Source organism: Macaca nemestrina, chromosome 17 (assembly GCF_043159975.1).
Source record: "Macaca nemestrina isolate mMacNem1 chromosome 17, mMacNem.hap1, whole genome shotgun sequence".
Lineage (NCBI taxonomy): Eukaryota > Metazoa > Chordata > Mammalia > Primates > Cercopithecidae > Macaca > Macaca nemestrina.
The window spans coordinates 58126619-58148592 of record NC_092141.1 but is presented as its reverse complement, the minus strand read 5'-3'; the positions used below and the strand labels follow the sequence as shown (position 1 = coordinate 58148592).

The 21974-nt window shown below is 40.4% G+C and overlaps 1 protein-coding gene across 7 annotated transcripts in view; it reads right to left on the bottom strand.

The window, feature by feature from the left end:
* Positions 1–21974, bottom strand: part of LOC105472399 (sperm associated antigen 9) — a 165851-nt gene that overhangs the window by 85162 nt on the left and 58715 nt on the right. For 4 of the 7 annotated variants that reach the window (XM_011725618.3, XM_011725622.3, XM_011725612.3 and 1 more), the window contains exons 3-4: positions 13490–13560; positions 1677–1771 (exon numbers count right to left, since the gene is read on the bottom strand). In XM_011725618.3, the coding sequence (XP_011723920.1) occupies positions 1677–1771; positions 13490–13560 (166 nt within the window). Of the gene's footprint in view, positions 1–801; positions 1396–1676; positions 1772–13489; positions 13561–21974 lie in introns of those variants that run through there. The other 3 variants (XM_071082952.1, XM_011725627.3, XM_011725629.3) reach the window with 3 other exon arrangements.

The following is a 21974-nucleotide window of genomic DNA, read 5'->3' as shown; positions in this document are numbered from 1 at the left end:
ATGGTTTAGAAAACAAAAGAAACCACAACCTTAAGTCTCTAAAATACAGAAGATGGCTCTTAAAGGGTGTAAGTAGAGTGAGCAACAGTAAAGCTACAGAGATTAATGACTACCCCCACAAGCAGGCATGGATATTTGTCACCCAAGACTACAAAGAAAAGAAAGGGCAACATCTGACAAAACAATAGTGAATAGGCTTTGTAAAGCTTTCACAACTTTGATGTGTAAATAATGGGGAAAAATGCATTCCTTAACCTAAAAGTCTTAAATTTTTTCACTTTAAAACATATTTTGTTTTAGGAGGAAAATATTTATAAATTGTCAGTTCCCATGAGCTATTATCAAAAATTACAGAAATGATACCTGAACCTCTATCATTCAAAGGATAATTAAAACAAAATAAACTATGGCCTGTATCTAACTGACTGCAAGTTCAAGCATAAAAGATATTTGTCCCTAAATGCTCAGAAGCTAAATGCAGAGGTTGTATAAACTTGGACCCGGTGCTCTACTCTTGCTCTCCTTTACTTTGAACGTTCTGCTTAAAACAAGACCACACTGACCTTGCACTGTGTGTAAGTACAATATGAAAATCCTTTTCTTTAGTCGGTGGTTTCCAAACATAAAGCTATAATCCTAACTGATGGTCTATAAATTACTATAAATAACAATCAAAATCCTAGCTTCAGGCCATTTTCCATTGTTTCAATCTGCAACGGAAATGGTTACAAAGCAGACCCGTGGAGCTAAAAATTTAAGAAAAACCAGCTAAGCAGGGGCTTCTAAAAGAGACGGGAGTACCTGAGTATCCTTGGTAGGTTCTGCGTCAGAGCTGGCACACCGGTAGAAATAGAAAAGTGCACAAGCAGCAAAACAGAGAGAGATACTAAGATAGCAGAATTAATGACCACCGCCCCGCCAACAAAGCCAAACACAAACAGCAGCATGCATCCAGGACTCATGGCGCTGTGCTGGCATGGTGAAACACCCGAACCAGGAGGCCTACACGGGGGCCAAAGGGGTATCTTTGTAGTGAGGATCTGTCATTCAGCTTGCTGCCACAAAAACAATGCCATCAGCAGCAGCTTTCCACTCCATCCTGCAGCAGCTCTCAAGCGATGACGTCATTCCGTTCTCCCCACCTCATAACCATAGAGCTGCTGCTCCTAGCATTTATGCTGCAACCCCGAGCGACAGCCAGCCTATTAACTATTTTCCCCTCCACTAAGAGTCCTGGCTTAGCTCATTGGCTACAATGCCTGAGGATCTACATAATTTATTCACACTCCTACATCAAACAGATGGCTAGCTAACCCTTTCAAACATGCCTCTCTGTAACAAAAAGGACTTCAAACCAATTACACAGGAGAAATAAAAAATTTCAGCATTCCCACAAATTACAAAATTTTAAACCTAGTATAATCTCCATTAAGTATCAGAAAACAATCTAAATACTCAAATGTGCTGCTTATATGGATGTCTCATAATTTATTTTTTTAATGGTAAAAACAGTTTCTACTTTTCTGTGCTATTCTCTCCTGTAGCATTCCAATCACAGTGGAGAGCTTTTTGAATCAGCCTAACTATTGTTCCAGGATTAAAGAATAGAGAAAAACAGAAACAAACATATTATTTATTTTACTTTTTCTCAAGGCAAAATATATAACAAAGCTTACCTAATTCTACTATGAGCTGTGGATTCTAGTTGATCACTCCCTGAGAGCTGATGAAGTTTTGTTCTTTCTAAGTGTTCCATATAATTATGGATCATCTATTTTAAAGAAAGAAAAAAATACACAACATTTAAGGCTAATACCTGGAATAAAATCATAGTGTTAAAACAAGGAAAACATTTTTGTACAATTTTCTTATTTATCAGACTACTCAATTCCATGTAAGAGAATATTAAGGAATGAAAAAAATTTTAATGGAAAGTAATATGCAAATACTTTCATTTAAGGATGCTGGTGTCCACAAAAGTAGCTAATATCTTGCTCAGCATGGAAAAAAAAACCCCACTTTTTTTTACAATATGTGATGCTATTAAAATAATATTGACATAAAGAACACAAATTAGTAAACAGACACTGGGAAAGAAGTGATAAAAGACCATGGGTTAAAAATAATAGATGGCATTTGAAAAACCCATTCACTAAAATGAGACACAACAAAGAAATTAATGTGAAACTTCTGAAGAAACCATATCCTTATGTGCTGATCTTTTCCATTTTAAAAGAAATTAACAGAATAAAGATCACTTTCAATTTAATTAATTTAATACCAAGAAAGGTTTCTTCTTTCTGTACATTTAGTTGAAAGAATGTTAAAATACTTTCTCCTTTGACTGTTACTGGTATCATGACTTAGTATAATCATCTATTATAACAGCAGCAAATTAATACAAATGAAAAAAATTAGAACACTTTTTGAGTCTTAGATAAGGAATCATATGATAGACAAGCTGAATATGAAAGTAAAAACTTCAAGAATATAAAGTGCATAAACTGCCAAGAACTTCTAATGTCCTATTTGATTCTTGATAATATATAGTTTCACTTTTAAAAAGCCTAAATTTCGATTTAAGACATAAAATCAAAAGGCCTTTGCTAGAGATACTAACATGACATGAATAAGAAAACAATGAATTTTAAAAAACAAGAAATAGTGTGTTAGTATTTAAAGGGTGTAAATATTAAGAGGCAAGCAAAGGTTGATATCTTTCTTGGGAATATTACTTGAATTCTCTTTTTTTTTTTAATGTCCCTTCTCACCATTCCTAAGGAGTATTACTTGAATTCTTAACACTGTAGATAGAATAGCTTTGGAAGTCACTAAACTTTAGCTGTATTAAGATGTATTTCAATCTCTCTATAACTTAAAATACGCACTGTAGCATATTAAGTAACAAAATAATTTTTTTTAAAAGTTTAAATTCACTTTACAAAGCATGCTTTTCTTGTAGAAATTTTATTTGGCGTGTACAAAAATTACAAAATATAAGTTAATTTTAAGATGTTATTTATCATCAAATAAACAAAAAGCTGAACTCTGATGCATGAAATAAAACAAATTAACCAGACTGTTCTCCAATGAAGACTAGTCCAAACAACTAATGTTAGCCACAAAGAATGAAAACAGAATCACATGAATATAGTATCTTAAGATTTTTTAATTGACATACTTTTTATTTTAAATTTATAGATTTTACCACCATTTACAAAACAGTTTTGAAGAAATACACTTTTCATCCACCAGCAAGTCAGAAATAATGAACTTCCTTGTGTCAGGAAGAATTTTCAGGAACAAAAATCAAACCGAAACTAATATAACAAAGTGACTGTCAGGTTTAATCAATCTCAATTTAAACTTTCAAAAGGTTTTAGAACGCCTAAATTAAGGCTTTGCAGTGGCTCATGCCTGTAATCCCAGCACTTTGGGAGGTAGGAGGATTGCTTGAGGCCAGGAATTTGAGATCAGCCTGGGCTATAGCAAGACACCTGCTCTAGAAAAAAAATACAACAACTAGCAGGCACTCGCCTGTAGTCCCTACTGCTCAGGAGGTAGAAGTGGGAGAACTGCTTGGACCCAGGAGTTCAAGGCTGCAGTGGGCTATGATCATGCCACTGGACTCCAGCCTGGGCAACAGAATGAGACCCCTTTTAAAAAAAAAAAAAAAAAAAAAAAAAACCTTACAAATAAAAGAGGTCAGGTACAAAGGCTAATGCCTATAATCCCAGCACTTTGGGAGGCTGAGGTGGGAGGACTGCTTGAGCCCAGGAGTTTGAGACCAACCTGAGCAGCATAGGGACACCCTGTCTCTACAAAGTTTTTTTTAAAAAATTAGCTGGGTATTGTGGGATGCGCCTGTAGTATCAGCTACTTGGGAGGCTGAGGCGGGAGGATCATTTGAGCCAGGGAGGTCAAAGCTGCAGTGAGCCATGATCATGCCACTGCACTCCAGCCTGGGCAACAAGAGTGAGACTGGCTGGAGTGCAGTGGCGCAATCTCGGCTTATTGCAATCTCTGCCTTCCACATTCAAGCGATTCTCCTGCCTCAGCCTCCAGGGTAGCTGGGTACTATAGGTGCCTGCCACCAAGCCCAGCTAATTTCTGTATTTTTAGTAGAGACGGGGTTTCACCATGTTGGCCAGGCTGGTCTCGAACTCCTGACCCCAAGTGATCCACCCGCCTTGGCCTCCCAAAGTGTTGGGATTACAGGTGTGAGCCACAGCACCCAGCTATGAATTCTTATATATACTGGATAGTAAAGTAATTGTATGTAAGGAATTGATTTGTTCAAATGGAGGACCTAAGTTTCTTTAAGCATTCAGATGAAGAAAACAAACTTACCCCAGATTGCTTTATAGTATTCTATGAACTCAAAATAGAAAAAGAATGACAAGCAAAATGCAAAGATAGTTCTCCCCCAAACAGCCATTCTACAGATTGATTCTCTATTACCTTATTCTAAACTTTCTTTTAATGACTAGTTCAATGTAATTACAGATATAGTATTCTTTTTTCCTCAGAAATCAAGATTTTATTTAATCGATATTTATTTAGTTTTATGATCCATGTCTACAAATCCTACAGATATCAGCTATTACTTTTTTGTTGTTTTTATTAATAGACTTGCTTTCATTAAGATGCTATTTGTGGCCGGGTGCGGTGGCTCACGCCTGTAATCCCAGCACTTTGGGAGGCCGAGGCGGGCGGATCACAAGGTCAGGAGATCGAGACCATGGTGAAACCCCGTCTCTACTAAAAATACAAAAAATGAGCCGGGCGCGGTGGCGGGCGCCTGTAGTTCCAGCTACTCGGGAGGCTGAGGCAGGAGAATGGCGTGAACCCAGGAGGCGGAGCTTGCAGTGAGCCAGGATCGCGCCACTGCACTCCAGCTTGGGCGACAGAGCGAGACTCCGTCTCAAAAAAAAAAAAAAAAAAAAAAAAAAAGATGCTATTTGTATAAAGCTGTTCAGTGCAGCATTTTTTTTTTTCTGCTTTTTTATTACACTTCAAGTTCTAGGGTACATGTGCACAATGTGCACGTTTGTTACATATGTATACAAGTGCCATGTTGGTGTGCTAGACCCATTAACTCATCATTTACATTAGGTATATCTACTAATGCTATCCCTCCTCGCTCCCCCCACCCCCCAACAGGCCCCAGTGTGTGATGTTCCCGTTCCTGCATCCAAGTGTTCTCACTGTTCAATTCCCACCTATGAGCAAAAACATGCGGTGTTTGGTTTTCTGTTCTTGCGATAGCTTGCTGAGAATGATGGTTTCCAGCTGCATCCATGTGCCTACAAAGGACACAAACTCATCCTTTTTTATGGCTGCATAGTATTCCATAGTGTATATGTGCCACATTTTCTTAATCCAGTCTGTCACTGATGGACATCTGGGCTGGTTCCAAGTCTTTGCTATTGTGAATAGTGCCACAATAAACATATGTGTGCATATGTCTTTATAGCAGCATGATTTATAATCCTTTGGGTATATACCCAGTAATGCGATGGCTGGGTCATACAGTATTTCTAGTTCTAGATCCTTGTGGAATCGCCACACTGCCTTCTACAATGGTTGAACTAGTTTACAGTCCCACCAACAGTGTAAAAGTGTTCCTATTTCTCCACATCCTCTCCAGCACCTGTTGTTTCCTGACTTTTTAATGATCGCCATTCTAACTGATGTGAGATGGTATCTCATTGTGGTTTTGATTTGCATTTCTCTGATGGCCAGTGATGATGAGCATTTTTTCATGTGTCTGTTGGCTGCATAAATGTCTTCTTTTGAGAAGTGTCTGTTCATATCCTTTGCCCACTTTTTGATGGGGTTATTTGTTTTTTTCTTGTAAATTTGTTTGAGTTCTTTGTAGGTTCTAGATATTAGTCCTTTGTCAGATGAGTAGATTGCAAAAATATTCTCCCATTGTGTGGGTTGTCTGTTCACTCTGATGGTAGTTTCTTTCGCTGTGCAGAAGCTCTTTAGTTTAATTAGATCCCGTTTGTCAGTTTTGGCTTTTCTGACATTCCAAAATCATCTATATAATGAAATCGATTCTAACTCAACCAAACTAGCACTTAAAGGAAAGAACTGACAATCAAAAATGACTGAGGGGGAAAAGAAAAGAGAGAACAATAACAACAAAATGGCAGCTATTATTTATTGAGCACTAATTCTATGTCAGTCAGTGCATTTACAGCCATTTTTTCTCCATTTAATCCTCACCGTATCATGATTTCATAGGTAAACTCTATCCAAGTTAATTGTCTGGTCAATGACTAACTTTTCAAGTTGTCACTAGCTTTGGGGCCAGAACTCTGGCCTGCCTGACTCAGTCATTTGAGCTATTAAGAATTGCAGGAGTCAGGCCTTATCTGCCTTTGTACTTAATTCTCTGAGCAGGCAATGAGCCCACTGTCCTTTCTTCCTCTTACCCACAAGAAAATCCCATACACTAAAGCATTTCCTGATGTCTAGAATAAAATGTTATGCACTATAGTCTATAAACACACAAAAAAGTATTTAAAAAATACATAAAAATTTAAATATTAATAAGGCCTCACAGTATCCACTCAGGTTTTAAAAAAAAAAAAAAGTGAGTGGGAGGGAGCACCAGTGTTGTTAGATAGAAAAGTGAAGTGACAAAATAAAATAGGACATGCTTCAGATAATCTATTCCTGGGTCCACCAGGCCCATTGCTTCTGGTCTCAGAACTGCAATTCTCAATTTTCTCAGGTATGCATATTAATTCACACATTCAGGAGTCAATTCAGCAATAAACAAAGCCACTAATCTTAAAGTTGTGGAGAGACGTCATAAAGCAAAGAGTCATAGAAAAATGTCAGGTTGAGGCTGGGTGTGGTGGTTCACGCCTGTAATCCCAGCACGTTGGGAGGCCGAGGCAGGAGGATCACTTGAGGTCAGGAGTTCAAGACCAACCTAGCCAAAGTGGGGAAACCTCGTCACTACTAAAAGGACAAACAAAATTAGCCAAGCGTGGTGGTGTGTGCCTGTAATCCCAGCTACTTGGAAGGCTGAGGAAGGAGAATCGCTTGAACCCAAGAGGCAGAGGTTGTAGTGAGCCAAGGCCGTGCCACTGCACTCCAGCCTGGCAACAGAGCAAGACTCGGTCTCAAAAAAAAAAAAAAGAAAAAAGAAAAATGTCAGGCTGACATGATGGCTGATACCTCTAATCCCAGTACTCTGGGAGGCTGAGGCAGGAGGATCTCTTGAGCCCACGAGTTTGAGATCAGCCTGGGCAAGATGGTAAGACCCCGCCTCCAAAGAAAGAAAGAATAAGAGAAAATAAGAAAAAGAGAGAGAGAAAAAGAGAGGAAGGAAGAAAGGAAAGAAGAAAGGAAGGGAGGGAGGAAAGGAAAGGAATAGAAAGGGAAGGAAAGAAAGAAAGAAAAGGAAGAAAGAGAATTTAAAAATTTAAAAAAAAAGAAAAAGAAAAAGAAAGGGGGGGGAGGGAGGGAGGGAAAAGGAAAATGTCTAGTGGAACCTAAAGGTGTTAGTGTGTTTTTGTTTTTGTTTTGAGATGGAGTCTTGCTGTGTCACCCAGGCTGGAGTGCAGTGGCAAGATCTCAGCTCACTGCAACCTCCGCCTCCTGGGTTCAAGCGATTCTCCTGACTCAGCCTCCCAAGTAGCTGGGATTACAGGTGCCTGCCACCATGCCCAGCTAATTTTTGTATTTTTAGTAGAGATGGGGTTTCACCATGTTGACCAGGCTGGTCTCAAACTCCTGACCTCAGATAATCCACCTGCCTCGGCCTCCCAAAGTGCTGGGAAAACAGGCGTGAGCCACCACACCCGGCCAAGGTGTTAGTGTTATTAAAAGTTCAGGTAGACTGGGTGCTGTGGCTCACGCATGTAATCCCAGCACTTTGGGAGGCCAGGACGGACAGATCACTTGAGGCCAGGAGTTTAAGACCAGCCTGGACAACATGGTGAAACCCAGTCTCTACTAAAAGTACAAAAAGTAGCCGAGTGTGGTGGTATGTGCCTATAGTCCCAGGTATTTGGGAGGCTGAGTTGGGAGAATCACACGAACCCAGGAGGCAGAGGTTGCAGTGGGCCGAGATCAGGACACTGCACTCCAGCCTGGGCAACAGAACGAGACTTCGTCTTAAAAAAAAAGCTCAGGCAATGGAATCTGACAAACCTGGCTTCAAATCTAATCACCAGTACAATTTGGGGCAAATCATTTCATAGACTCTTTCTAAACCTCAATCTGTAAAATAGGAATGGATGAGAATTTGGTCAGAGGATAAAATGAGAATGCATTCAAACACTCCCTGATTTGAGGCTCTCCCAAGATTCCAAAGGGCTAAAGTTTTTGGTGATTAGCATACACACGTGGGCCCGAGTGCTTCAAAATTGTCCTTTATATTTCTTCCACTGCCCTCTTTAAGGCATGTCTTCTTTTAAGCAAATTCAGTAATGTATACAAAAATTTGATTTAAAAATAGTTGACTACTTATTTTTAAATTTAAGAATAGTTATTCTTAAATCAAATCAGAAAAAGCCACGGCAGGTTTCCCTTAAGCAACAACGAATGTGTTTCATAAAAGTGCTAAACAACTATTGAAAGACATTACCTTCTTTGGAAGTAATAGTGAAAAAGTTAAGGTTAAACCCCTTCAGGCTTCCTTTCCCTGAATGTTTTCAGAGTTTATGTTTTAAGGGCGCCTAGTTCTTTGGTTTTAGATAGCTATTTATAATTGCTAATTGAATGACATCTCTAGAACAGATGTATAAACAGAAAAAATTGTGGGTTAGAGCAGAATAGATCCACATTTCAAAGCAGCCCTATTCATGTTACATAAACCTTCCTTCCTTGAGGCAAAACAAAATATAGGGAGGAGCCTATCAGGTCAGAGGATAGAAGCTGCTCATAACTGAGGGAAGAGATCTATGTAAAGAGCTTTTGGGCAGCATGGGAAACCTGCCTTGGTTGCTGGACAGAGCTAGCTCTCTGACTTGGTAATTAAAATTTTTCCTGAGATCTTGTTTTCTTCCTAGACTATCTTTTCCTCAAGGAATAGAAATAGACCAAAAAAAATTATATGTTTTCATTTAAAATTAGTATGTCAGGCTTTTTTATAGATGCATATCTTCACCTTTATTAAATATATGGAAAAAATATGAAATTTCACTTTACAGTTATTTTTCAAGAATGTATATATTTCAGCCCAGGCATGGTGGCTCACGCCTATAATCCCAGCACTTTGGGAGGCCAAGGTGGGTGGATGACCTGAGGTCAGGAGTTTGAGATCGGGCTGGCCAACATGGTGAAATCCCATCTCTACAAAAAATGCAAAAATTAGCCGGGCGTGGTGGTGGTGCACTCCTGTAATCCCAGCTACTTGGGAGGTTGAGGTGGGAGAATTACTTGAACTCGGAGGGCGGAGGCTTCAGTGAGCCAAGATCACTCCAGCCTGGATGACAGAGCAAGACCCAGCCTCAAAAAAGAAAAAAAAAAGTATATATTTTATATTTTATACTTCAATACATCATAATTTAACAATCATGAGGTCAGAAGTTCAAGACCAGCCTGACTAACATGGGAAAACCCCACCTCTACTACAAATACGAGAATTAGCCAGGCGTGGTGGCACGCTCCTATAATCCTAGCTACTCAGGAGGCTGAGGCAGGAGAATTGCTTGAACCCAGGAGGCAGAGGTTGCAGCGAGCTGAGATCACACCACTACACTCCAGCCTGGGCGACAGAACGAGACTCCATCTCAAAAAAAAAAAAAAAAAAAAAAAAAAGGCATGCATATTGTGGTCCCAGCTACTTAGGAAGCTGAGGTGGGAGGATTGCTTGAGCCTGGGAGGTTGAGGCTGCAGTGTGCTATGACTGCGCCAATGCACTCCAGCCTGGGGAACAGAGTGAGGCCCTGTCTAATTAAAGAAAAAAAGACTCTCTCTCTCTATATATATAAAAAACATATATGTATTTATTATTATCAGCTTTAATAAGTACTACTTAAGTGAACAGTACACAGAGCACATTGTTTAGGCATTGAAATGAATGGTGTAAAAATCAATGATAGGCTTAGCAACCTTAATATCCACCAAATGTCATTAAATTTTAATATTCACCAAAATTAAACCTTAATATCTAACAAATGTCATTCATCTGTGAGGGCTTTTTTTTTTTTTTTTTTTGAAACAGGGTCTGTTGCCCAGGCTGGAGTGCAATGGCACAATATTGGCTCACTGTAGCCCCTACCTCCTGTGCTGAAGTGATCCTCCCACTTCAGCCCCCTGAATAGCTGGGGCTACAGGCGCAGGCCACCTGACTAATTTTTGTATATATTTTTTTTGGTAGAGTCGGAGTTTCACCATGCTGCCCAGGCTGGTCTCAAACTCCTGGGCTCAAGTGATCCGCTCACCTTGGCCTCCCAAAGTGCTGGGATTACAGGATGAGCCACTGCTCCAAGCCAAAATGTGGGTATTTTTTACACACTGAAACAGCTGCTGTATAACCTGCTCTTGTCTTCCCTGAGTTCTATGGTTCCAGCCCTTCATGGACCATCCTTTCCATCTACTACTGGATATCAATTCTGTGACATTTCATGCTTTGGGTATGGTTATTAAGCGAGGATTGTAATAATCAAATCTCACGTGTCAAGGCTAACAGGGAAAAATTCTACACCATACCCCAAGCAAGTGCTAACTACATTATTCAAACGCAAACGCAACTGAGTGTGGTGGGGTTTTCTGTTCCTTAAAAGCAATGGCCAGTATTAAAACATTTTTTAAAATAAATAAACAAATAAACAAACAGCAACATCTGGGCACACCGGCTCACACCTGTAATGCCAGCACTTTGGGAGGCTGAGGCAGGTGGATTGCCTGAGGTCAGGAGCTCAAGACCAGCCTGGCCAACATGGAGAAACCTCATCTCTACTGCATTAAAAATACAAAAGTTAGCCAGGTATGGGCCGGGCGCGGTGGCTCAAGCCTGTAATCCCAGCACTTTGGGAGGCCGAGATGGGCGGATCACGAGGTCAGGAGATCGAGACCATGCTGGCTAACACGGTGAAACCCCGTCTCTACTAAACAATACAAAAAATTAGCCGGGCGAGGTGGCGGGCGCCTGTAGTCCCAGCTACTTGGGAGGCTGAGGCAGGAGAATGGCGTGAACCCAGGAGGCGGAGCTTGCAGTGAGCTGAGATCCGGCCACTGCACTGGGCGACAGAGCGAGACTCCATCTCAAAAAAAAAAAAAAAAAACAAAAGTTAGCCAGGTATGGTGGCACACACCTGTAATCCCAGCTACTCGAGAGGCTGAGGGACAAGAATCGCTGGGACCCAGGAGGTGATGGTTGCAGTGAGATGAGATTGTGCCACTGCACTCCAGCTTGGACAACAGAGCAAGACTCTGACACACTCTCACACACACACACACACACACACACACACACACACAAAAGCAACAGAATATAGCTACAATACAATAATGTAAATACAATCTTTGTAGCATTAATATGCTTACTGTACACAAAATACAATCTGTGTGGATATTCTCCAAAACATGATTTTAAATTGTTTTATGATTATGAAGGTTTTTATGCTCTTCTAAAGAAAAACAACAACATAGTTTCTACCAGACGCAGAGTAAGAGATCACACAAACTAGGGAAAAGAAAAAAAAAAAAAAAAAACGGGCTAAGACTGGAACCATATGTATTATAAGAAATACAGGACTAGTGAGGGGGAAAAAAAGAGGAATTTTTTTTTCATGTAACAAATATTGCATAAAACTATAAAAATTCTACTTATTTGGGTATGTGAACCCCAGACTGACCATGATATACAAAAATAATTTTCACATTAAGATAATAGAAACAAAAGCAACATGAGAGGCTGACAGGGAATCATGAAAAGGTTTAAAAACCCTCAAGTACATTTTCTTTTATTTATTTGTTTTATTATTATACTTTATGTTTTAGGGTATGTGTGCACAACGTGCAGGTTTGTTACATATGCATACATGTGCCATGTTGGTGTGCTAGACCCATTAACTCATCATTTACATTAGGTATATCTACTAATGCTATCCCTCCTCCCAACACCCACCCCCCAACCCCCAACAGGCCCCAGTGTGTGATGTTCCCTTTCCTGTGTCCAAGTGTTCTCATTGTTCATTCACCTATGAGTGAGAACATGTGGTGTTTGGTTTTCTGTTCTTGCGATAGCTTGCTGAGAATGATGGTTTCCAGCTGCATCCATGTGCCTACAAAGGACACAAACTCATCCTTTTTTATGGCTGCATAGTATTCCATAGTGTATATGTGCCACATTTTCTTAATCCAGTCTGTCATTGATGGACATTTGGGTTGGTTCCAAGTCTTTGCTATTGTGAATAGTGCCACAATAAACATATGTGTGCATGTGTCCTTATAGCAGCATGATTTAAAATCCTTTGGGTATATACCCAGTAATGCGATGGCTGGGTCATATGGTATTTCTAGTTCTAGATCCTTGAGGAATCACCACACTGCCTTCCACAATGGTTGAACTAGTTTACAGTCCCACCAACAGTGTAAAAGTGTTCCTACTTTTCCACATCCTCTCCAGCACCTGCTGTCTCCTGACTTTTTAATGATCGCCATTCTAACTGGTATGAGATGGTATCTCATTGTGGTTTTGATTTGCATTTCTCTGATGGCCAGTGATGATGAGCATTTTTTCATGTGTCTGTTGGCTGCATAAATGTCTTCTTTTGAGAAGTGTCTGTTCATATCCTTTGCCCACTTTTTGATGGGGTTGTTCATTTTTTTCTTGTAAATTTGTTTGAGTTCTTTGTAGGTTCTGGATATTAGCCCTTTGTCAGATGACTAGATTGCAAAAATTTTCTCCCATTCTGTAGGTTGCCTGTTCACTCCTCAAGTACATTTTCTAATTTCCTTTGAGGAGAGTGTGTGCTGAAACCGTTAATTTAAAATACTGAAAACTCATGCAAAAAACCTACTTTTGAGTTATTTTGATTTAACACATTATAATTTGTGCTTATATTATTTGTTATGAGCTTAATGCAAATAAGTCCTTTACACTGGAAAACAAACGTAGAGACCCTTTACCAATAAGTTACCAATCCGTAATTTCTAAGCTGGTAACAAAACAAATCAGTTCTCTCATCTTAGCATCACAGAAACTTCATTATGTACACATAGGTTTTTGCTTAGCCAGCGAAGGAAACAAGTACTATAGCTGCCTCAAATAACTAAATTATTCCGCAGCATACTAATTCACCACATGAAAAGCTAATTCCAGAAAAAAACAAGAAAAGTTGACATTTGGTAACTAGGTAAATGTCACATGAAACTTAATGTTTTCTTGAAAGAATCCCCAAGAATTACTCTTTTTTAAAAAATTCTGATTTTCAAAGAAAAATTAAGACATGTTTTCTAAGGTTCATTTCTTTGTCTCAATAATAGCATTGTAATGAAAAACCTAGGAACCCACCTCAGTGTGTCTTTGATGTAATGCATTATATTCCTTCTTCAGTTCTGCTTCTCTTTCTTCAAGTCTGCTAACTGAAATTAAATACATACACTTGATCAAAACAAAATAAGAAATTTACTTGAAATAGTACATGTTTAAACTTAGAACGGGCTATCCATAATCCTTAGCAACTTTCAGACTCAGTGTTCCATATGCAAGTCTTCACAAAGTAGTGACCTCATTTCATCATCCTTAATAATTAAAACTTTCAGACGAGGGGAATACATTAGATTGGTTCTCTAATATTCCTATATTTATCAGGTCATCCCCCTAAACAGTTTTTTTTTTTTAACATGATACAGAATTAACTCTTTCAAAAACACAAATCACCTCATCAAAGTTTTAAACTGGGATTAGGGCCCAAATCATTTATTTCCTACACTACTCAAGCTCTTTTTTTTAGCACTGGCAGTTTGTGAAAGTTGATTGTTTATAAGTACTTTTTTGGCTTCAGGTCTTCTCAATTTCAGGGACTCATCTTCTTTTATTTAGCTCCCTCTGCTGATGGGTTTTGTGAGTGGCACTGACTTGAGGTAGTGCTCACAGAGTACAACTTTAGGATATTAAAAAAAAAAAAAAAGTTTTATTAATAGATCCTGAGGTACAGAATGTCAGGACAGGATTCCACAGGAAAGAATAACTGATAGCAAAGAGGAATGATTCAAGGAGGAGGTGGTATCCACACAGAACCACAAAGGATGAAATTACAGTACTCAAGACAGAAGGTAATGAGAGCATTCCTGACACTGTTACTACAGAGAAGAGAACACAAAACCATGCCAGTGGTGAGGCAGAGGGTGGTGGTGAGGCAGAGGGGATACTGGCCAGTCTGGAGGAGCCCATACTTGGCTAAGGAGCAGTGGGAGACAGTCTGGGGAGAAATAAAGCTAGTGCTAGAGGAGTTTGTCAAGGTACTCATATATGTCTGTTGGAAAGCCTTAGCATAGTTGAAAATGTCCCCTGGGTTTAAGGGTCAGCTGGCTGCAAAGAGGCAAGGCTGTGTGTAATCTACAACTGGTGACTGTGGAGGACAGCTGTAGAAGGAACTAGTATGAACTAATACTCCGACGGCAGATATATGAATGCTCTATATGCCTCCTAATATTAACACACCAGACACCAAACAAAACATAGCTTGTGCTGCCCAGAAAATTCATTTTGGGTTTGTGTACCTTTACTTACCATAATTTGCTTAAATATCTTAAAAATATGTGATTAGGAAAACTGTAGCTCTCTTTGTTTTGATTTGTTTCTAATTCAAGCCTATGTGTCGTTGGCTTATTACATTTGCACCATAGAGTAAACACACACTACAGTACCCACGGAGCACATTTTATCATGCCACGCAAATGTTGAGTACATCTGCTGCTCATCTTGTCCTTTGGCTGAAAGCGATAATAAGCAAATTTATTATGCAGATGTGTTGTGATAAAATAATAGATGACAAAACCATAAATTAATTTTTAAAATAAATTTAATTCTACGATTTTTATTTAACAACAGGAAATCCAAGCAAATTATGGATATTTAATAATTTCAAAATAAACACTTTCTATTACTTCTTGTCATTTAAGCTGATTAAAAGCTTAAAGGAATTCTGAGACTACTGGACAAACCATACCTATTTTCAACTGTTCATCTTTTTGAATCATTCTTTTATTGATAATGTGCAACAAAAACAAAAATTGGATGCTGAGGCTAAAATAAAATCCAACTATCATTCATAACCCTCAATTTCAAATTTGTGCTCAATAGTAGAGACTTATTATTCTTGTCAGCTAATGATATAAATTCATAAATAAATTTATATTACCAACACCGCCACTATTAACAGCAGCCAACAATATCAAGTGCTTATTATGTACCATACAGTCCTAAGAACTGCATATAAACTAATTTATTTGAGCCTAACATTAACCTTATGATAAAAAGTATTATTATTACATCCATGGTAGAGATGAGGAAACCGAAGCAAATAGGAGCTAAGTAACTTGCCCAAAGTCACACAGATAGGAAACGGCAAAGCAAGGATTCCTATCAGAATCTGGCTCCAGAATCTGTGTTCTCAATTCCCATGCTATGCTGCTTCTCAGCAAATACGCCTTTTAATCTGTTTTGTATATTGGAGTTTACTTTAAGATTTCACTTTGGGCCGGGCGCGGTGGCTCAAGCCTGTAATCCCAGCACTTTGGGAGGCCGAGACGGGCGGATCACGAGGTCAGGAGATCGAAACCATCCTGGCTAACACGGTGAAACCCCGTCACTATTATGAAATACAAAAAACTAGCCGGGCGAGGTGGTGGGCGCCTGTAGTCCCAGCTATTCGGGAGGCTGAGGCCGGAGAATGGCGTGAACCCGGGAGGCGGAGCTTGCAGTGAGCTGAGATCCGGCCACTGCACTCCAGCCTGGGCGACAGAGCGAGACTCCGTCTCAAAAAAAAAAAAAAAAAAAAAAAAAAAAAAAAAAAAGATTTCACTTTGGGCAGAGGGGAGTATGCTTCAAACAAAAACTTCCTCTGTTCTTACGGAAACAACCCATTCACAGATACTTTGACACAAAGGCATCAAACTGCCAAGCAAAATGTGTACCCAAGTCAGGGAGATGCACATTAAAACCAACATGCAACACCACCATGCTTCTGAATGGCTACAATGAAAAACCCAATACACCAAGTGCTAGTACGGATGTGGAACTCCTGGAACTTTCATAAACTGTGGTATATGGTTTCATACGCCGGACTTTCATAAACTTTCATAAACTGTGGTATATGGTTTCATACGCCGGAACTTGGTATGCCCAATTTGAAAACTGTTTGACAAGATTTAATTAAGTTGAATGTTTGCCAACCCTATGATAAAACAATGTCATTGCTAGAAAGCCTATATATTTGTTCACCGAAAGGCATTTAAAACAATGTTCAAAGAAGCACAGTCTGAAAACAACCCAACTGTCCATCAAGAGTAGAATGGATAAATATTCTTGTACTGGAATACTGTATAATGTGAATAAACAAATTATTGCCACACACAACATCACAGACCAATAGCACAAATATGATGTTGAAGGAAAGAAGCAGAAACAAACGAATACAAAATTCAAAGACATAACACAAAACTAATCTGAAATGTTAGAAGTCAGGATAGTAGTTACCTCTGGGGAGGAGTTAGTGATCTGATGTATTTATGTCTGTACAGCCCCAGCCCACCTCAGTTCAAACACAATGGGCATCCATTCACACAGGCACTTTCCTCTGCTTGAATACTCATTCTTTCTTACGTTATCCAACAACGGCTATGAATTCAAGTAGAATGGGATTTAAACAAACTATTCGGAACCATAACAAACAACCTTTGTTGCTCTGACTTTAGCATTCTCAGAGAGAGAACAAAAATGTTATCGAACAGACTGGATAAAGAAAATGTGGTGGCTCACGCCTGTAATCCCAGCACTTTGGGAGGCCGAGGTGGGCGGATCACAAGGTCAGAAGTTCGAGAACAGCCTGGTCAACATGGTGAAACCCCATCTCTACTAAAAATACAAAACTTAGCTGGGCATGCGGGGGGGATGCACCTGTAATCCCAACCACTCAGGACGCTGAGGTAGGAGAACTGCTTGAACCTGGGAGGCGGAGATTGCAGTGAGCTGAGATTGCACCGCTGCACTCCAGCCTGGGTAACAGAGCCAGACTCCATCTTGAAAAGAAAGAAAAAAAAGAGAAGAACAAGGCTGGGTACAGTGGCTCATGGTCTGTAATCCCAGCACTTTGGGAGGCCGAGGCAGGCAGACCTCCCAGCACTTTGGGAGGCCGAGGTGGGCATATCACTTGAGGCCAGGAGTTTGAGACTAGTCTGGCAAATGTGGCAAAACCCCATCTCTACCAAAAATACAAAAATTAGCCAGGCGTGATGGCATGCACCTGTAATCCCAGCTACTCAGGAGGCTGAGGCATGAGAATCGCTTGAGCCCGGGGAGGCAGGGGTTGTAGTGAGCCATGGTTGCATCATCACAGCACTCCAGCATGGGCGACAGAGGGGAAACACTGTCTCAAAGGAAAAAAGAACGAGATAATGTCCTTGAAGCTTTGATACAGTATTTTTTTTTTTTTTATAAAAAGACAAAGTCTCACTCCAAGGCCCAGGCTGGAGTACCCAGCTCACTGCAACCTCTGCCTCCTGGGATCAAGCAATTCTCGTGCCTCAGCCTCTCAAGTACCTGGGACTACAGACAAGCACACACCACCACGCTCAGCTAATTTTTTCTATTTTTAATAGAGATGGGGTTTCACTATGTTGTCCAGGCCGGTCTCGAACTCCTGACCTCAAGTGATCCACCCACCTCAGCCTCCCAAAGTGCTAGGATTACAGGTGTGAGCCACCATGCCCAGCCCAGAATAACTATTCTTATTTGTTCAACAGACACTTGCACCAATGCCTGAAGATATTAAAATGGGTGTCCTATGCAACATATCTTATAACCTCCAAATTGGAACCACTCTCAAATCTGTGATTAGGAGATTGGATAAGCGAACTGTGACAAGAATACAGTGATAGAGTACAATGCAGTGGCTTTGCTACTTCTTTGTTATGCAACTTTGGGAAAGTTAACTTCTCTGGGCCTAAGTGTCCTTACTTGTAAATGAGGAATAGTAACAGTACATCAAAGTTGATTATTAGGATTAAGCGAGTTAATATTTGTAAAGTATTTCCTTTACAGTGTTTGTAAACATGACACTGTAAAGTTATGTCTTACAAACATGTGTTTTTTTGTTTGTTTGAGATGGAGTCTTGCTCTGTCACTCAGGCTGGGATGCAGTGGCATGATCTTGGCTCACTGCAACCTCTGCCTCCTGGGTTCAAGTGATTCTCATACCTCAGCCTCCCAAGTAGCTGGGATTCCAGGCACGTGCCACCATGCCTGACTAATTTTTGTATTTTTAGTAGAGATGGGGTTTCACCAGGCTAGTCTCAAACTCCTGACCTCAGGTGACCCACCCGCCTCAGCCTCCCAAAGTGCTGGGATTACAGGCGTGAGCCACAGCGCCTGGCCAAAACTGTGTTTTTCAAGTAAAAAACATTAATTAGAGATACCTGTCAAAAGAAATGCAGTATATATCTGTACGTACTGACACAAAACAGTGCCTAGAACTGAACTGGAAGGATGCTGAATATATATTGCTGAAAGTAAAAATTACAAAACAATATGATGCCACAAAACAATAAGATGTCTACAAAGCCACAAAACTGGACTGTCTCCCCCAAAGCTGCTCTTTCACACAGTCTTCTTAATCAGGCAAAAATCTTGCAGTCATCCTTTTGCTTTTCTCTTTCCCTCGTATCACTTATCCAGTCTATCAGCAAATTCTGTTTATTCTGTGTTTCAAAATAAGTCAGAATCGCCAGGCACGGTGGCTCACGCCTGTAATCCCAGCACTTTAGGAGGCCAAGGCGAGCGGATCGCGAGGTCAAGAGATCGAGACCATCCTGGCCACCATGGTGAAACTCTATCTCTACTAAAAACACAAAAACGAGCTGGGCGTGGTGGCGCACGCCTGTAATCCCAGCTGCTTGGGAGGCTGAAGCAGGAGAATTGCTTGAACCCAGGAGGCAGAGGTTGCAGTGAGCCAAGACTGTGCCACTGCAACTCCAGCCTGGCGACAGAGTGAGACTCCGTCTCAAAACACAAACAAACAAACAGAATCTCACCACTTTTTACCACCTTCATCACTCTCACCTTGACCCAAGACATCATCTCTTGCTTAGGTTATTACAATAATAATCCTGGTCTCCTGACTAGTTTCTCTACTTAGTCTTTGTTTCCTATATTCTCAAAATAGAGATGGAATCAAATAGTGACCAACCACTCAAAACTTCAATGTTTCTGATCTCATTCTAAAAAGGAAAAAAAAAAATTCTTACAATGGTCTATAAGACTTTTCTGGATCTGACTGTCAAGTCACAACACTCTTTGCTCCCCATCCCCACGGAGAACTCTTATTTCCTGACCTAACTGTTACGGACTGAATTGTCCTCCCTCACCCCCCAAATTCATAGGTTGAAGCTCTAGCTCCCAATATGACTGCATCTGGGGAATAGAGCCTTTAAGAAGATAATTAAGGGCGGGGCGCGGTGGCTCACACCTGTAATCCCAGCACTTTGGGAGGCTGAGGCAGGTGGATTACCAGAGCAGGAGTTCGAGACCAGGCTGGCCAACATGGTGAAACCCCATCTCTACTAAAAATACAAAAATTAGCCAGGCATCATGGCAAATAGCAGTAATCCCAGCTACTCGGGAGGTTGAGGCAGGAGGATCGCTTGAATCTGGGAGACAGAGGTTGCTGTGAGCTGATTGCACCAATGCACTCCAGCCTGAGCGACAGAGTGGGACTCTGTCTTTTTTTTTTTTTTTTTTTAAGGCAGAAGAAGGTAGGTAATTAAGGTTGAATGAGGTCATTAGGGTGGGCCCTGATCCAACAGGGCTGGTATCCTTATAACAGCAAGAGATAGGGAAAAGGCCATGTTAGGACACAGAGATAAGGCAGCCACCTGCAAGCTAAGGAGAAAGGCCTCAGGAGAAACCAAATCTGCTTGTACCATGGATCTCAGATTTCCAGCCTCCAGACTGTGAGAAATAAATTTCTGCTATTGAAGCCACCCAGTCTGTAATATTTTGTTATGGCAGCCCTAGCTGACTAATACCATTAAGTAAACCTCAGAGAGAAGCTTTTTTTTTTCTCCTTGAGACAGAGTCTCGCTCTGTCCCAGGCTGGAGTGCAATGGTGCAATCTCGGCTCACTGCAACCTCCGCCTCCCTGGTTGAAGCGATTCTCCTGCCTCAGCCTCCCTGAGTAGCTCGGACTATAGGTGCGCACCACCACACCCAGCTAATTTTTGTATTTTTAGTAGAGATGGGGTTTTACCATGTTGGTCAGGATGGTCTCAATCTCCTGACCTCGTGATTCGCCCACCTCGGCCTCCCAAAGTGCTGGGATTACAGGCGTGAGCCTCCGCGCCCAGCTGAGAGAAGTTTTTATACAAGGCGTTTGTCAACTGACTTGGTCAGAAAGCTGGGTGTATACCTTACAGAACAAAACATTATAATGCCACAAAACAAAATCAGGTCCTGACTGATTCTATGCCAGCTTCCTAATCAATGTCTGTTTGCATTGCTTTGTCGTCAAATGTACACCACTTAATAGTGAGATTAGGCCAGGAGCAGTGGCTCAAACCTGTAATCCCAGCACTTTGGGAGGCCAAGGCAGGCAGATCACCTGAGGTCAGAAGTTCGAGACCAGCCTGGCCAACGTGGTGAAACTCCGTCTCTACTAATAATACAAAAATTAGCTGGGCATGGTGGTGCAAGCCTGTAATCCTAGCTACTCGGAAGCCTGAGGCAGGAGAATCACTTGAACCTGGGAGGTGGAGGTTGCAGTGAGCCGAGATGGCAACACTGCACTCCAGCCTGGGCAACAAGAGCAAAACTCTGTCTCCAAAAAAAAAAAGGCTTGTGGGACGGAGACACATACCACAATATACCACTAATTTTGGGAGATTTCCAATATTTAGCTAAAGAATATGACCATTGTTCACATTAGCTTAGGTTCATCCATAAAAATTCCTTAAAGTTCTAGTAATCATTTTGTTCTCCTTAAGCATTTTGAATTATTTCTATCATTAATTCCTTCAGCCTCCATTCACAGCTTTCTAACCCATCAGGGTTACTTTTTGCTAAATTTACTTCCATTTGGCATCACAGTCTTACTTTTGCCTCAAAATAATATTTGATAAACTATCAATCCATTCTCTAACCATCTCTTTCAAAAGGTGAAATGGTTATATTTACTAACCTCATATAAATAATATACATACATATCTGTATTTTTTTATTTAATAGCAACCATTTATCACAGAAAAAGGGCATTAAGCACATGCAAACTACCTGGAGTTACAGATGACTTGTCCCTTCTGTTAATTTTTTTTAATAGACTTCATGTTTAGAGCAGTTTTAGGGTCACAGCAAAATTGAATGAAAGTACAGAAAATTTCCACATATTTGCAGACCCCCCACACAGGCAACCTCCCCTACCATCAACATCTAGAATCAGAGTGGTATACTTGTTACAATTGATGACCCTACACTGACACATGCTTATCACCCAAAGTATATCAGTTACATTAGGGTACACTCTTGGTGTTGTATACTCTACAGCTTTTGACGAAAATATGACATGTAACCACCATTACAGTATCAAACAAAATAGGTTCACTGCCTTAAAAATCCTCTGTGCTCCACCTATTCATCCTCCCTACCATCTCCCAAACCTTGACAATCAATTCTCTTTTCACTATCTCCATAGTTTTGCCTTTTCCAGAATGTCATATAGTTGGAATCATATAGTACCTAGCCTTTTCAGATTGGCTTCTTTCACTTAGTAATATGCATTTGAGGT